This window comes from Phascolarctos cinereus, unplaced genomic scaffold (genome assembly GCF_003287225.1).
Source record: "Phascolarctos cinereus isolate Bilbo 61053 unplaced genomic scaffold, phaCin_HiC Scaffold_3;HRSCAF=262, whole genome shotgun sequence".
NCBI lineage: Eukaryota > Metazoa > Chordata > Mammalia > Diprotodontia > Phascolarctidae > Phascolarctos > Phascolarctos cinereus.
The window spans coordinates 72,181,616-72,199,327 of NW_027555736.1; the positions used below are offsets into that span (position 1 = coordinate 72,181,616).

General features: G+C 40.6%; 1 protein-coding gene across 1 annotated transcript in view; it reads right to left on the reverse strand.

Annotated features, from left to right (window-relative positions):
* The window catches only part of CNNM1 (cyclin and CBS domain divalent metal cation transport mediator 1), a 69,890-nt gene that overhangs the window by 26,600 nt on the left and 25,578 nt on the right, over positions 1-17,712 (reverse strand). Inside the window, 3 exon segments of the mRNA XM_078150931.1 lie at positions 4,799-4,861; positions 9,307-9,354; positions 9,597-9,696. Of these exon segments, the coding sequence (XP_078007057.1) occupies positions 4,799-4,861; positions 9,307-9,354; positions 9,597-9,696 (211 nt within the window).

A 17,712-nucleotide genomic window follows, 5' to 3' on the forward strand; every position in this document is an offset into this window, starting at 1 on the left:
TGCTTGATAACCTCTGGCTTTTGCTATGTTAATATGTGACTCACCCAACCATAGGTTAGGAAGGGCATTGTTGCTCCTTTACCTCCTGGCTCATAATACGAGAGATGTAGTATTTCCTTTTTCTGCGAAGGGATGGAGTTGAACAGGCTGATCTCCCATATCCCTTCTGGCTCTAAAAGAACTCCTTCTGCTTGCTTCTGTGGCTACCACTGGTTCCATCTCTTTACTCCCTGGTAAACAGGTGGTCACTCTATTCCCTACCATCTCCTACCACCTCCCCCTAAAAGGTTTTCTGCCCTGTGACCCTGGGAGGTAGGACTGGCACATTGTGGAACCAGAGATCAGGGTGATGTTACAACCCAAGTCACATGTGGTGGATGGGCAGCAGCACCCACCTCTAGTTACAAAACAAAATTCAACAGACTGTTGACTTGTCAGCAATATCATAGAGGGGACCCTTGGTCAGGTTTGGGTTGGACTATATCAGAAATTCTTAACCTGGCATCCATTAACTTACTTTTAAAAAGATATTTTGATAATTACATTTCTGTATTATTGATTTTCCTTGAAGTTCTATGGATTTTATTTTATGCATTTAAAATATGATTCTGAGAAAGGATTCATAGGTCTAGGCAGACTTCCAAAAAGATCTGTAACACAAAATTGGTTAAGTATCAGTGGTTTCTGAGTTTCCTTCTAACTTTTGGACTTTGTAAGAGTGATGCAGGGCATGGACTGATCAAATCTCTGAGATCAGAAGGCCATCTCTCTCTCTCTCTCTCTCTCTCTCTCTCTCTCTCTCTCTCTCTCTCTCTCTCTCTCTCTCTCTCTCTGCAATGGGGTTAAGTGGCTTGCCCAGGGTCATACAGCTAGTAAGTGTTAAGTGTCTGAGGCTAAATTTGAACCAAGGTCCTCCTGACTCCAGGGCCGGTGCTCTATCCTCTGTGCCATCTAGCTGCCCCTCTTTTTTTTCTTTTTCTTTTTTTAAAGGCGTAATTGCTATCAACTTTTCTTTGGTAGGGAAATTATTTTTAAGAAAAAAAATGCTCCTTCCGATGAGACTGAGCTCCAGCTAGTCTGAATTCTGTGTAAAAGCCTGTTTTGTTTCCAGTCTGACATTCCTCACTAGATAGAACACTGATGACTGCATTCTAAGTAAGTGTGTGCATATACTTATGGACTTCTGAGCAAGGGACATGGAAATGCTTTTAATAAAAAGAAGAAATTAGTAACAGATCAATATCATGAGCATGGCAAACAAGTTCACCTTTTTTGTTCCCTTTGGTATTTCCTAAGAACACAGAGGCACAGAGTGAGGAAATACAGGATGGAGTGAAAGCCTAGTACATTCCAAGGAGGATGGAATAGAACCCTGGTCAAAGGATATCCAAGTCTGAGAGCCCTACCTATTATAAGCAGCTAGGGCTAAGTTGGTGCACATGACCTGCTATCTCACACCTTAATGCTGGAAGGGAACTACAGGGAACTTGTTATATAAAGTAGGAAAGGGAATACTACCTGACTAAAGGGGAGTGGGGTGGGATCAAAAATCATGACCGGCACAATTGGTATATGGGCATGGATGAGAATTCTTCAGTGTTTCAGAAGGCCTCCCCATCACAGTAACAGGTAGGACCTCTAAGATCCCACAGCAATTATGACTCTTGCTTTAGTTGTAGCACTGGTATCTACAAGCTAGGAATCAGTAAAAATGAAGAAATGATGGCTCCTCCCAACTGTCCTGAGTATAGAATCAGTGAGTACCAAAGCTTGATTGGTACAGAGGTGGTACTTTCCTTTAGTGTACATGGATAAGGATGTGAAGTGGAAGTCTGGCATGATGTCCATTTGTCATCCCTGCTGGATCCTCAGAAGTGGAGCCCATGACCTATTAGTGATCACAACTGCTGACAAAAATTGTAGAGGGGATTCTTGGGTCAGGAAACGGTTGGACTAGATGATCTCTGAGTTTCCTTCTAACTGAGATAGGAACAGAGACAGAGTCAGAGAGATAGAAAGAGATAGAAACAGATGGAAAGAGGGAGAAGAAAGGAAAAGAGATATGGGGGAAGCAGAGAGACAGAGAGAGAGACAGAGACAAACAGAGACAGAGACAAAGAATGAATTGAATTTGGCTATTGTCATTGAGCTATGCCTTCTCTTTGCCAAAATGATTGGGACTGCATATAGCTACATGACCCTGAAATAGCAAAAGTTAGAATTTTAGGACCTATTATTTGGTAGCACAAATATGCAGAACTGGAAAAAGAATCTGCCAAAACCTTTCTAAAGCAACTTCTGGCCATAATCTAAATCCTTCAAGTTGATCCCAGTTATGACCCAGATCAAATTGTTCACATGCCAATGTTCACTCTGGTAGAACTGATGAAAACAGGAACATTTCCACTGACTATATTTCACAAAAGAAAAAAAAACCACATTTGTTTTAGCCGGCTCATGTACTCAGAGAAAGTGCTAATTAGTAACACTTTATCTGAGGATTTCAAAGCACTGAATCCAGTCTTGGGAGAAAAGATCTAGTCCCGAAAGGTGTTAACTTGTCCACAATCATATGGTTATTATGGACCAGAAACAAGCCTTGAACCCAGGTATCCAAAAAGAAACTTAATATTCAGTTTTCTGCTTCTCCTGAAAGTTCTGTTTTTGTTTTGTTTCCATAAGGCTCTGTATCAGTGAAGGACTCACATCTGTCACAGATAGATACTCTTCAGGACAGGAAAAGAAAGGGTAAATGGCTAGGAGGGGCAATGACATTGCAGAAGGCTGTGGGGCCCATATAACTCTAGCAGGGGCATGAGAATGTCTGATCTTAATGGCTTTCCAAAAATATTTGTAAATTTTTACATCACTCTACACCATTCTTTCTTAACTCAAACTCTTAAAGAGAAACGAGCATTATGAACAACACAGGCAACATTGTATGGTGTAACATTCTCTGATGTGGCCATGAATGTCCCCATTCCACTTCCCACTTCCTTCTGACATCAACTCAGCTGCACTTAGCAATAGTCCAAGAAGTGGAAAAGATGGTTGAGAGTGCTGGATTCTTATACTATATGTGAGCAGGAGATTCATATAGGAGGAGAGTTCATTTTAAAAAAGAAATGCTGTGCATATGTCAACCCACCTTGCAAAGGGAAATAGCAAATGAAAACATAAGATGACATTTCCAGAGTGCTGTCAGTCAAAGAGGGAGCCCAAATGGGAAGGAGACCTTTTTTTAATATAATCTATTGTTGGCCTCAGGTAGAAACATAGCAAGAGGGGTGATCAATTAGTAGCTTTAGTAGGGATGGCTGGCTAAAACGAGGCAACAGGAAGGAAGGTTGGTAGGAAGAAAGAATAGCACTCCCACATTTCCTCCTGTTTTTCTTCAGTTACTCTCATCATTCTTTACTTCTGTTACATAGAGTGGGGGGAAAACAATTCATCCTGCTCCAACTGGATATCTCTCATTTCTTTCCATGTCTAAACTTCTAAGATCCAAGTTAGGGATGAAGAATGGGGATGAAAAAAATGAGAAGGGAACTCACGGACATGCATCAGCCAGCTGTTAGCGAAGAGATCTGTACAAATAAGAACCTGTGATTTGGAGCCCCTGCCTAACCCTGATTGACTGTGAAGCTTAAACAGGAAAATGATGATCAAACAGAATGTCTAGAGAATGTTTTAGTTAATCAAATTTTCCGGTTACCTGACAGTTAAGCAGACAATCCTTTCAATTTCAGTCCTTGTTGATGAAAATTCTAATCTCTGAGTTCACTTGTCTAATTTTTCAGTATTCAGTATTTGGTGTTCTACGGTGTTCAGTGACCTCCCTCACTAATGTCTGAGATTCTTTCAGGGACTCCAGGGCATCCTTCTGGGTGTTACTGATAATCATAGGGCCTCTGGAGATATAGAGGATTTAGAGATTGGGCTGAATATTGAGTAATCCCTGGGCATACTCTGGAATCTGAAAGTTTGTTTATCATTTGCTTCTTCACCGCCCGCCACCCCACCCCCCCAAAACAAAAAGTCCAGTCCATTAAGATTTCTGATGAACTGGATTCTGGCTAATCAAAGTTTTACTGAACCGTGTACTTATCTCAGGTTTTACCTTATTTGCAAAAAAAGTGATAAGCATAATAATGTTTAATTATTTTATAGGAGACATGGAATTAATTGGAAAAGTTGCTCTAAGGTTTTTGTTTTCTTTTTGGTCTGCACCTATGATTTTATTGCTTCAGGGAACTGCTAAACTTCCTTCATCATTATGAATTAGCAACTCACCTGAGACAAGAGCTTCATTCTGGCATAACTTAAGGCAAGAGATACTCTGTGAATACAGAGGCTTGCCTGACAGGCTGAATGATTTATCCACAGTTACATAGCCAGTAGGTATTACAAGCAAGTCTTGGACACAGGTTCTCCTGACTCCATATCCATTATGCCAGGTTACCTAGAGTAGCTTCTCTAGGACTTTGTATGTGTATTTCACATATGTACTCCATGGAGTTAAGTTCTTGAACAACGTCATTATATTGGTAAATCCTGGGCTACATCATACTGGTAAATTCTGAGTTGCACATGTAAATTATTATGCTTTCGCACATGTGAGTATGTAACATTCTATGGTGTGGCCATAAATGTACTCAATCCAGACACTGGACCCACTTCCTATTCTGGCATAGAGATATAGACCAGCTCCTCATGCAGTGCAGGGCAGGCAGGGCAACCACCGCCTTTCAGTCCCCTACGTTCCACAGCGTCCCCTGAGACAGCCATGCACGATTACCTGGGGAGCCTGCCAAGGATTCCCCTCTGCTGAAGGCGAAGGTACGGGACACTGAGACAGGCACTAGAGAGGCAGTGGTCAAGGAGATGTGGGTAGAAGAAAGGAAAGATAAACACAAGGAAAAAAACAAAGGAAGAGGAAAAAGTGTAAGACAGTCTGTTCCTGGAACTTCACAACATTACATTACTCTGTTTGAAGTAAGCCTGTGTCTGGATCCACCGATGACTCACCCTCAGCTAGAACCAATCTGCCCCTAAACAGAGAAATGGAGAGGGGATTGCCATGGGAGCCCAGTGATTAGAGCTAGGTCTGCTACTACCATATTTTTAAATGAAGCCTTTGGCTTCTAGGTAAGCAAATAGGCAGTCTTCAATGATGTAAATAATCTGGGTGATTAAAGTGGAAATACCAACTATAAAAAAGATAATGTCCTAATGGAAGAAATCTATAAGTAGAATCCTCTCTGAGGTCCCAATTCTGGGGCAGCTCAGACCTTAGCACCTTGACACTGAATTCTAGCTACCACACAAGTACTTCACTTCTTTTCCTAACTGAGGAAGCTCATACCATTTCTTAGAGTCTGTAGGAATAAAACAGTTATTGAAGATGGTTCCATTAAATATATAAAACAAACACTTTTTGCAGCCCAATCAAGCTAGACAAAACACACGCCAGGCAAGTATCACCAAACGAACCCCTAGTTCAATTAAGTTAAGCTAGAAGAGACCCTAAGACTCCTCTAGCCTGGCTACTGAGAAGGCTCTAACCTAGGCCACAGTTTACCTGGTCTGGGGGGAAGGAAGCTGCTCTCTATTAGGCTCTTATCTTAACTAATTATTCTTGGTAACTTGGTGCCAAACTCAGTTGTTTCTAAGTTTCTGAAGGGCTAAACATGCCCAGTGCCCCCTTCTAAATTTTGACCCATTGGAGGCAGAGCCCTGATCACCTTGCCCTAGTTATATCTGGTACCCATGCTTTTGCAAGTAGTAACTTATGTGGGAAATATATTAAGTAGTTGTACCCTCCTTGTACCTGAACTAGGAGCCTCTCCCCATGGATAACAGTGCTATTTAATGAATAATGAAGGCTAGAGGCTGGGGTGGGGGAGCAATTCTGTTGCAGCCTTAATTCTATGCATCTACTTCCCAACAGGCATAAGAGGACTCCTTGTCCTCCCCTGCTCCACTCTTCTCTCCCCGTTTCATTTCTCCCTTCTTTCCCACCAAATTAAAGTGGGTCAAGGGAACCTAACTCGAGGCCTTTCCAGGAGTAGACTGGACATTAGCTACAGGTGAGCACACATTGAAACTGACAACCTCTACTTGCCAGAGCACTTAACCAGAGGCGAGTTAATCTTGAAGTCCTTCGTTTCCACGCTTGCAGCAACATTAAGGCTGCTTCAGGGGACAGGAGGGATGCAGTTAACATCAGAGTAACCAACATCTGAGATACTAAGTAGTATCTGATGGGGAAGCCAACTTCACAAATGGACTCAATGGTCTCCAAGATCCTTTCTGGCTCTGCTCTATGAACCTATGATCTTATTAAGGTCATCATTGCACTATAAGCTGGCTTCCCAAAGGTAGAGGAGTCTTAGAAAGTCTGCCCTACAACTATCAAGAAAAGTGAAGTTCCTTATCAAGCCTGATTTTTTATGATGGCCATAGGGCAAACTGTCCTGCCACCTCGTCATATTTCCTCCTTACCCTCATTGGCTGGTATAGTTTCAATCTAGTCATGAGTCATAACATAGGAAACTAGGCAAATCAAGGGCTCATATCTCAGTTCAAAATGCGCTATGGTCCAACCAAAGCCCTTCCCATTTGGTTCACACTTGGCTTGTGAAGGGAGATGGCTTTGTTAGATCATATTCGCAGTGGATGCTTCCTTCTAAGCAGCTACCCCATAAGTAGGTTATCACCAGCTTTGTAAGCATTTCATTCACTGGGTGGAGACAGAGAACAGTAATTTTCCTCTTCACTGGCTTGTAGGGTTTTTTTCCCCCTAAAGGATTATATAAAGGGCTTTTGGTTTTGTTTTCGTGGGTTATACATTTGCCCAAATCAGTGGTGCATTGCTACTTGCTGGGATTTCACTGAGAAGATGCAAAGTAACCTGTCACACCAACACGACAGTGCCTTCAACAGTGCCTGAAACTTTCATTCAGTCATGCAGTGCTGAGGATTATGCTCTTGCCTCACTCACCATTGTTGCTGAAGAGGACCAAGATGACAATACGATTTTGATACTGGGGTGAATGTATAGAGTGTCCAACTGTGGCTGATGAGACCAACATGAGCTCAGATAGCTTCTCCTGCCTCACTAAACGAGTGGGACGATACTTTAAAAACTTTTAAAATGGGACAAAACTTTTAAAAACATAAGACAAATGAAAGGAGGATACTAGATGTATTATAGCTTTTCTCACATGTTTTTGAGAGAATGAAAGTGGTCTGGGTTGATGGGAAGAGAGAGGATTCTGAACTAGTCTTCAGTTGCTCCTACCTAGTCTAGCATTGGGAGTGGAATAGTTTTGGGAACACCTCCTTACAGCTCATTAGATTTCTTTTCTTTTTTCCTTCTTTCTTTTTTTTTAGGCCACTGGGGTTAAGTGACTTGCCCAGGGTCACGAAGCTAGTAAGTGTCAAGTATTTGGTCTAAGGCCAGATTTGAACTCTGGTCCTCCTGACTTCAGGGGCAGCGCTCTATCCACTGCACCACCTAGCTGCCCCACTCATTAGATTTCTGAAGGTCACTCTTCCCTAAATTCCATAGGTCTTCAATGGGAAGTGACCTGTGGATATTCACGCTAGGGGAACAAAGTTCTTGTCATCTCTTCCTGACTCGGCAGGTCTCCCTGAGCCACTTACCACCCATTACAACCACATTAATGAAACTAAGGTGTCAATCATTCAACTCATAGAGGACTGGGAGTACTGTGGTGTAGCTCCCACTGGAACACGACCACACCCAGATGGCACTGATAGCTTTCACTGTGTTCCTACTTAATGATTCCGCCTCCCTCAGCTGAAGATTTCTCCAACAACAGTTAAGCTTAACGACCCTCACCTACCAAATTAAACAAGACTGAAGGGTTCTGTCCTCATTTTAGGGATCTGCTGCATCTAGAGCTCTGCCATCAGCTAAGGATGTGCCTATGGGAAATTCAATTGCCTTTCTATTTCTGTTATGGCTGTGAAGTAAAACTATATAGCAAATGATTCTGTGAAAATTCAGTTTCCTGATGCAGAGTAAGAGACATAAATTCTGAATCTCCCTGATGCAGTATGAGCTAGTTAGGGCCCTATGTTGGGACTGTAGTTCCAGCTGGGCTGTTGACTTTCTGTATGACTTCAGATGAATCACTTTTTCAATTTCTTCCTGTGGAGTAGGTTACATTACCCTGATTATTAATAGTAATGTAAAAGTGATGTAATTCATAGCAATGTAAACACACACAGAGGAATACACTCACCAGGAAATATGATAATCCAGTGCTTTGGGATCTTTTGATGGAAGTATAAAAACAAAGTGCTATTCTACTTTTTAATGTAAAAAAAAAAGCAAAGGAAAGGAAGAAAATGTCTTCCCTAGATATATACATGGCTACAATGAGAGTCAATGGCCTAAAGTAACACAAAATTTAGACTAGGGAACCCAAGAGCACACAAGAGAAGAATATCTCCTGGATCACGTATGCCATATCCATGCACCTACGTCCAAATGGAAGAACTAAGTGGAAGAAAGCAGGCCAACAGTACGAGAGAAGACAAGCAGCCACCATGTTATTTGCAGCTTAGCAGCAATCAGCCTCCTATCAGCAACGCCCAGACTACGTGCACTTCCCAATAGATGGCGCATTACGACTTACACGGATTTCCCTGAGAAGCAAAGTGATCTGTCACACCAACTCAACAGTGACTTCCACAGAGTCCCTTCACTAGTTCTTACCAAGGTCCAAGATTAATGAACACATTAATGGCCTCTAGTGGTCTTCAAGTAAAAGCCTAACTTATGAGGAATCACAGATTTAGAGGTAGAAGAAACTTTACAAGTCATTCAAATAAACCTCCTCATTTTATAGCTGAGGAAACTGAGGCCAAGAGAGATTAAGTGACTTGTCCAGGGTCACACAGGACCCTCATTCAAACCCAGGTTTTTGGACTCCAATACTCTTTTCACTACACCAACCATCTCCCCATCTAGTACAAAAAGAAAAACTTTAGCCTTTTTTTTTTAGTAAGAAGCATGAATATAACCTGACTCTTTGGTACTTGAAAATAAATAACAATAATTCCGCCCTTCAATATTTCAGTGGTACGTAGATAAGCAGGAAGCATTTTAGTCACACAGAAAGTAAGCAAAAGCTGCCCAGCAACAGGAGGACAAGACAATTTGTGTTCATTCCAAGCTTGGGGCCTGAACTGCTCAGTCCATGGCCCACGTGCAATGTATCTGAGGCAGGCGCATATCACCATATGTGAGAAGAGGAATCAAGAGATACATACAAAAGACGGAGGATCCAGCCAGACTTCCAACCTTTCGCACATCATTATCTGAGGAAAGAAGCAGAAATGTAGTCACTGGTAACTCAGAATACACATCTTCCTACTGAATCGTACCTCTCTCTTATCCCTAGCTCCACTTAGAGCCACAAAAACTGAGAAAATATACTGAGGATTAGGATACCGTGGGGCAGAGAAGAAGATGGGGATAAACTCAAGAGTCAAAGCCCTAGGTCGTCCCTGGCTTCAGACCCTTTTATGCTGAACAGACCATGGTGGGGTAAGTGAGGTACCTGAACACACAGTGGTCATGATAGCTGGCACACCATAGTAAGTGAAGGCTCCATTCTCAAAGCGAAGACCTTCTTTACCAACTTCCACTTCTACTTTACCCTAGGGAGAGAAAAAAGGACATTTCTTCTATCTTGTCGGTCGCAGCCTAGATGAGTTACTAGACAGAGAAGCACCTGATTTAACTAACATTAAGCAGATTCAGTGTTTCTTGCATAGACGTGAGCTCAAATAGACAGATGTCAACCAGGTGCTTACTATGTGCAGAGTCTAAGTTCTAGGCAGTTGCCAGACTACTGTACTAGGTGCTGGAGGGACATGCAAAATTGAGATAAAGCACAGTACCTGACTTCATCGAGCTTATAGTCTAAGAAGAGGAAAAGACATATAGATAATTATCATACATGATGATGATGAGAGTAAAATTAACAGCTGATTTTATATAGATTTTGAGGTTTACAAAGTGTTTAATATATATTATCTAAATGGTCATCACAACAAGCCTGTAAGGTAGGTGCTGTTAGTAGCTCCATTTTACAGATGTGAAAACTGAGGTTGAATGATTTGCTTAAGGTCAAACAGTGTCAGAGGCAGAATTCAAACCCAAGCCTTCCTTACTCCAAGTCCATGCTATCCACTATGCCAGGTACTTAATCTACGCACAGCAGTGCAGCATTCCAAATTGCCTAGGTCTGAGTGTGTTGTCCCAGTGAATCACAGCGAGTTATACATTGCATCCCAAAAATCTTAGTGTGGTTTTGATTTTTGCTAACTTCAGAAACATAAATGCTATGAACTTACCAAAAATGTTATTTGAGAGTTCACTTATTTAAATTTCTTTTATACTTATTTGGGTTTGTGAATTTTGAATGATGTATTTTAAATTTTAATTTTCACAAGACAGCGCAACTTGTCATTACGCATTTTGGGTATGACAATTTCTGCAGTGGTTTGGTAGAGGAGGGCCTCATGCTTGGCCACCTCAGTCATCTGACCTAACGCCATTAAACTTTTTTTCCATCAGGGGCTCACACCAAAACTTTCTAGTGTGCATCAAAACATCATTCTTTGGATTGTCTCACCTAATGAAAGCTTTTATGAGGTTAAAAAACTCACTAGAGTGATATATAGCACAAGACTGTGGTTATGTTGAATTTTTAATAATAAACACAATAAAAATTAAACTTTGAATGATTAGCTTCTCAAATGTTATTTTTTTGTAAGTCTGCAGCATTTATACATCTAGGTTATTAAAGGTTGACCCAGGTTAAAACTGCACTAAGACTTTTGGGACATCTTGCATATTATATGCTATCTGCAGCCAGGTCATCACTAAGGCACCACCAGAGATTCGTGTCTGTATGTTATTTTGACACAGAGGAACTGAATATCGTCCTAGAGTCTTGTCTAAGTCTGGCTCAGTTTAGTGTGGATTTTGTTTTATTATTTGAAAGTGGATATATTTCTTATTAACTCATTTATTTATTAAATGGTTAATATTTGTAAGGCACCTTCAGCACAGTACCTGGCATGTAATAGGCACCCTATATATGCTTATTCCCTTTCTCCCCTTCTTATTACACATTGTTGTTCAGTCATTCATTATGTCCAATTCTTCAGGACCTCATGGACCATACTGTTTATGGAGTTTTCTTGGCAAAGATACTGGAGTGGTTTGCTATTTCCTGCTCCAGTGGTTTAAGGCAAATAGAGGTTTAGTGATTTGCCCAAGGTCACACAGCTAGCAACTGTCTGAGGCTGGATTTAAAATCAGGTCTTCTTGACCCCAGGCTCTTATTATGTCTAGATAATGCTTTAGAGGTCTTTAAAGAATTGGAACCCTTTAGAATACACCTCTTCAGTGGAGAAGAGGGAGATAGTAGTTAAAAGCGGATTTAAGAAGATTATAGGGGCAGCTAGGTGGCACAGTGGATAGAGCATTGGCCCTGGAGTCAGGAGGACCTGAGTTCAAATGTGACCTCAGACACATAACACTTACTAGCTGTGCGACCCTGGGCAAGTCACTTTACCCCACTGCTTAGCAAATAAATAAACAAATAAAATCCATTAAAAAAAGAGAAGATTATAGTTCTGGGATGGAGATTGATCATAATAGAATGATAGTATACTATCTCACTACAATTATGACTCTTGTTAATGTAATCTTATTCTTCTCACCTTTTATAAAAGTGTTTAGATAGAAACTGTTGTGGGACAAGTCTCTATTTTGCTATTATTCCTTTATGTTCCATGTTCCACAGAGTATTGTATAGGCATATTAAAAACTTGCTTTTTGCAGCTGAATAAAATTATCAGAACATAAGCTTATCCTCTGGAGGTTCACTGAAAACATCCTTGGTACAACTCCAATAGCAGATAGGATACAGGGGATGACATGGACCTCATCCTATCCCTATGTGGTTTTTATCTCCCCAGCCAAGTCTCTATACTTTGAAAACTCTTTATTCTATAAATCTTGGAGAATATGAATGTTATCTATTAAAATGCTATTTTTAAGCTTTTATGCATCAATGCTATATCCAGGAGATTGTGGACAACTCTTCAGTCTGCTGTGATCATGATCTAGTTCCGGTATAGTTTGTCATTTGAGTTCTCCAAGATATTTCAATGCCTGTATAGACTTATTGTCTATCTGTCCATAGAAGATAGCAAGCTTCTGATGTTGTATAACTCAAGCAACACCAGGTCATGTTTTGCTGGGTAGTCCACAGGTGTTAAAGTGTTGCAGCCTGCAGTTATATACACAGTCTCTACCATCTTTTTTGCACAATCTGCATAGGTCATTAAGCCTGGGGTCCCTAAAGTTAATCCTTCTGTAATTTCTTATGGCAATGATTTGGACCCCTGATTGCTATCATAAAACCCTTTTATTTAAACAAGCAAATATGCATGAGTCAGACATTTTTGGAAGCTTCTTTGTCAATATATTATGGACTGAGTTCATGTAATAAACACTGCCCATGGAGGGCCTTTTAATTCTACTCTCGGATCATAATTGTTTCATGGGCGCCATCTGGAGGTAATTTATTTTTGATTACATTTGGCAAATCCATTGCTATCACTTTGTGTGATAAAGTTATAATTATCATTATTATTAACAATTAGGTTAATACAATCTAGAAAGGCAGTGTGGAGTACTGGTTAGAGGTCAGGCCTGAGAATTAGGGGTACCTGAGTTTGAGTCTTTCCTCTTACAAACCCTAGTTGTTTAACCATAGGCAAGTCACTTAACCTCAGTGCCCCTCACAACTCTCTAAGACTCTTAAGTTATAGACAGTGGCCAGTCCACAGCCCTGGAAGGAATTTCCATATCCTAATAAAATCACACATCAAGACCTTCCCCCCTCCAAAAAAAAATAAGCTTAACTAAACTGAAAATATACTTGAATAGTAGGGCAACAACAGATTCTAGGAACTGTCAGAATCTTGTCTAGAATTGGGCAAGGAGCGTTCAGGTCAAGAAGTCATGGAGTGAATGACACTGGCTTACAGATCTATGATTTTAAGAGAAATAAGTTCTTAAGAAGTTTGTTGAAAGGAGAACAGTTTTAGTATCACTTGAAAAATAAAAATATGGTAGTAAAAATTAATTCATAGAAAACCCAACAAAACTTGGGTTTTCCTATGAATTAATTTTTACTACTATATTTTTTGCTATGAATAAAGAAACCATTAAACTTCTTTTAATAAATTTAAAGAGACTTTTTCTAATTCATGTCTTCTCTTCATGTCTAATTCAAAGAAATTCTCAAGTGACATGGGTTGCTTAGCTACAGGTATCCAAACATTTGGCTCTTGTGAGTACCTGGAGAGGCTGTAGCAACAATATTCTTAAGTTAGCAAGTCAAAAGAAAACTCACACAAACAAACAATAATGACACCATGCATGTCACATTATGGGATTGCATTGCTGAGATGGATGCTCCACTGGTGGGCCTACAGATGAACAGGGCCATTCCAGGCTCACCTCTTTAAAAGTCTTCTAGATCTTTGGCATTCATTTATCCAATCCCTGGAATGATCACAGAGATGACATGGGGTTGGGCCAACTTGTTTGCTGTTGCTGATAACTTCTCTATTGGTAGCTACAACTATCTATCTATCTATCTATCTATCTATCTATCTATCTATCTATCTATCTATCTATCCTTACTTTATAATACTATGTTATTGTCCAGTCATTTCAGTTGTGTCCAACTCTTTATGACTCCATTTGAGTTTTCTTGGCAAAGATACTGGAACGGTTTGCTATTTCCTTCTGTAAGCTCATTTCACAGATGAGGAAACTGAGGCAAACAATGCTAAGTGACTTGTCCAAAGTCATAAAGTTAGTGTCTGAGGCCAGATTTGAACTGGAGAAGACGAGTCTTCCTGACTCCAGGCCTAGCACTCTATCTACAGTGTCACCTATCTGCCCCTGTGCAGTGCTATAATATCACCCTAATGTCAATGTAAAGCAAAGCAATAGTGATTACATACTATTCCTTTTATTTGTAAGAGAAGATACAATTAATAATTCCATTATAACATGCTGCTAAAGATTAAAGTAGGGCTTTCCTACTTTAAAGGCAGAGAAACTAACTTGAGACATTTGCCAAAGGTCTCAGGCATCTTTGGTCCAGAGCTAAAAGGGACCTTAGAAAGACCATCTGCTTCAGCCTCTTCATTTCATGGATGGGGAAACTGAGGACCAGAGAGCTTATGTCACTTGCCTAAGGTCACAAGGTGAAGTCAGAATTTAAACCAAACCTTCCGGAGCCAAAATGAAATGCATACTTTCACAGCTACTGGAAAGGATGTGTCACTGGCCTCCTATGGCCCCACTGACCATCCCTCTAATTTTCTAAACCAAACTACTCCTCCCCAGCTACTTACCACCCTATGTGTGTCATCTCCCTCTTTAGAATATGGAATCCTTGAAGGCAGGGACTGTCTCAGTTTTTGTATTTGTATCTCCAGTATTTTGCAAAATGTTTGGTATATAGAAGGTGCTTTATAAATTTTCCCCCCATTCTGTAACTCTGACTCCAAATCTAGCACTTTTCACTGAATCACAAAACCTCCTTTCCCTTCATGCCAAGTGAGTGGCTACAAGGGATTTTTCTGATTATGAAACCTTCAAAAGTTTCTACTGGTTTGACAAATAAAGTATACACACCCCAATCCCAACATCCAAGGCCCTCCATGATATGGCTATCCCGTCCTATCTCATACAAATCCCCCTTACATACTCTGTGTTTCAGTCAAACTGAACTACTCACCACCCTCCTTTCCTATCTTGTCCCTTCCTTTCTGTGTTTTGGATCAGCTTGTCTTCCAGGCCCAGAATGTAGTCTTCACACTGCCTCCCCCAATCTCTGTCAAAATGCCTCCTCAAGGGCCATCTCACCCATGAATTCTTCCCTGACCCTTCACCTTATACCCTTTCCCCCTACCCATTCACCACAGGGTGAATACATTTCTCCCTCCTCAGATTTCCCACAATACTCTGCCTGGTCATCTCCTCTGCATTTACCTCACTCTCCCTTCCATCATGGTTATTTGTATATACATCTTTCCCTTCTTTACACTGCGAGCTCCTTTGAGATTGGGGACTTTGTTTTATCTATCCTTGCATTTCCAACATCGAACACAGTGCTTGGCATATTTAATAAATGTTGAATGAGTGAACTCTTAAACCTATATGCTATATCTCTGAGCATTCAGACATGATACAAGGACTCCTGACTTCAGGAAATTATCCCTTTTATACACTGTCCTCTCTCACTTGAATGCAATCTCCTTGAGGCTGGGGACTGTCCTGCTTGCTTGTTTTTCTATCCCCAGTGCTCCTTAGCATAGTACCTGATGCATAGTAGGTGCTTAAGGGATGATGTACATGTGTCTGTACATCCATCTCTTCATCCATTATCTATCATATGTCTGAAATTCTATCATCTATCTGCATATGTCTGTCTATCATCTATCTGTCCATCTGTCTGTCTATCTATATCAGGAAACTGAACTATCATGGAAGTGGTGGACACTGACACAATTCAGTGGGTGTCATGAGAAAAAACTCTTTCATCCTCGGCTCCACCCATACCTACTTTTAGCCCCACTCAATGGGACCACACTTATAAAGAGATTGCATCGATTACCCAGGATCAATGCCGAGTCATTTTCACCCCATGCTCTGGATTGATATAATCATACAGAATTGGCCATCTAGTTCAACTCCCTTCTTTTACAGATGATGACGCTGAGGTCTAGGAAGTATGAGTGACTGGTCCAAGGTTAGCTAGTTGGTAGTAACAGTGCTTTAAGGTTTGCAAAGCATTTTACAAATATATCATTTTGTCCTTACAACAACTCTAGGCTATAGGTGCTATTATTATCCCCATTTTACAGATGAGGAAACTGAGGCAGATAGGTTAAGTGACTTGCCCAAGATCACACAGCTGTCAAGTACCCAAGACTAGATTTGAACTCTGGACTTTCTAACTCCAAGTCCAATGCTCTATCCACCGCACCAGCTAGCTGACTACTAGTAGCACAGCCCTGGCTAGAAACTAGGCCTCTTGATTACCATCTGGTGGTCTTCCCCACTATACCCTGTTTTGAATCCCACTCCCTCAGTGCCTTGCTAGGTGACCGGCTGGGTCATCTGAAAACTGAATCCAATTAATACCATATTGTAACACTGCATTATTTCTAAGAAACAGTAGCCTCCAACCCTTTCATTCAAAGGAGTGGCTAATATGGTCAACTCAGATACAGCAGCAAGACTAGTAGGGAGATGTTGTCTGGTGTGGAGAGCGCCTTGTGGCATTGTCTAACCATCTGCTTGACTATAAGTCTACTGCTGTCCAACAGCACTAAGTTCACGTCAGGCCTCTGTTCTCTGGCTCTACATCACTGGAACAGAGAATAAAGGCTGTCAGAGGCCATTCTGATCAGTATGAAAGGATTATAAGAATTTTTTGTTAGTATCCCCAAACTGGAAACCGGTAGAAATGGTGAAATATTCATGCAATAGAATATTATTGTCCTACAGCAAATGATGAATATAAAGACATCAGAAAAGCTGGGTAAACAGAGAAGAAAAGAATATACCAGAAGGCTTTGTGATCATTATGACCATCCTTGGCCCCAGAGAAGAGATGAGCGAGTAAGCGCTAGATGGCCTCTGAGGTCCCTTCCAGCTCTGAATCTGTGAATCGATGAACCTCCCTCCATTTCTGTTGTGGTTGTTTTTGCTGCTGTAGAAGGGGGAGACTATGGGTATGGAATATTCCATATACTATGTGGAAATGTATTTTTTAAAATATAATTGTGAAACTAGAAATATTATGGAAATAGTATTCTCCAGCCTATAACCCTTTCCAGGCCTTTCTCTTGGAAAAGTAAGAAGAACAAAGCCCCTAGTTTTTTCCTATGAAATGGAGTAAGGGTTATAATCAAACTTCTTTTGTTTAGATGAAATTGCCCCTAGTGATTGGTGCCAGGACCCAACTGGGGAGACTACCTTTTCTTTTGAAAATCAAGGTTAAGATATTGATCACAGGAAAGAACTCCTAAGGGGAAGTGGTCCAGGAAAAAAAGAAATTCCAAACTATTTGGGAATATTATTACATGTTAACAAATTATCACCTTTTTCTTTGTTTAAGATTTCTACAAATGTTACCTCAAAATTGTCTTGGAGCAGAAACATGTCGGAAGGCATAAGAAAATACTGCTATTCTGAATCTCTCTCTCTCTCTCTCTCTCTCTCTCTCTCTCTCTCTCTCTCTCTCTTTTCTTTTTTTTTTTTCTCTCTCTCTCTCTTTCTCCCTCCCCCTCTTTGTCTCTCTGTATGTGTCAGAAATAACTCAGAATTAGAATAATGTTAAAATTGTATTTAGCAGACCGGTGCCTAGACACAGAATAGAGTATTAACTTTTTTCTTCAACAGCTGTCAGGCATGGGGAAGGTATCAGCTAATTCTGCTGAACTGCCTTTTCTCTATCATTTTTCTCTCTGTTAAAAGTGAGGGAAATATGTTTGGACAGTGAGAATGTAACATAAAAACAAAATTTTAAAAAATAACATTAAAAACCAAATACTGGCTGAACTGAA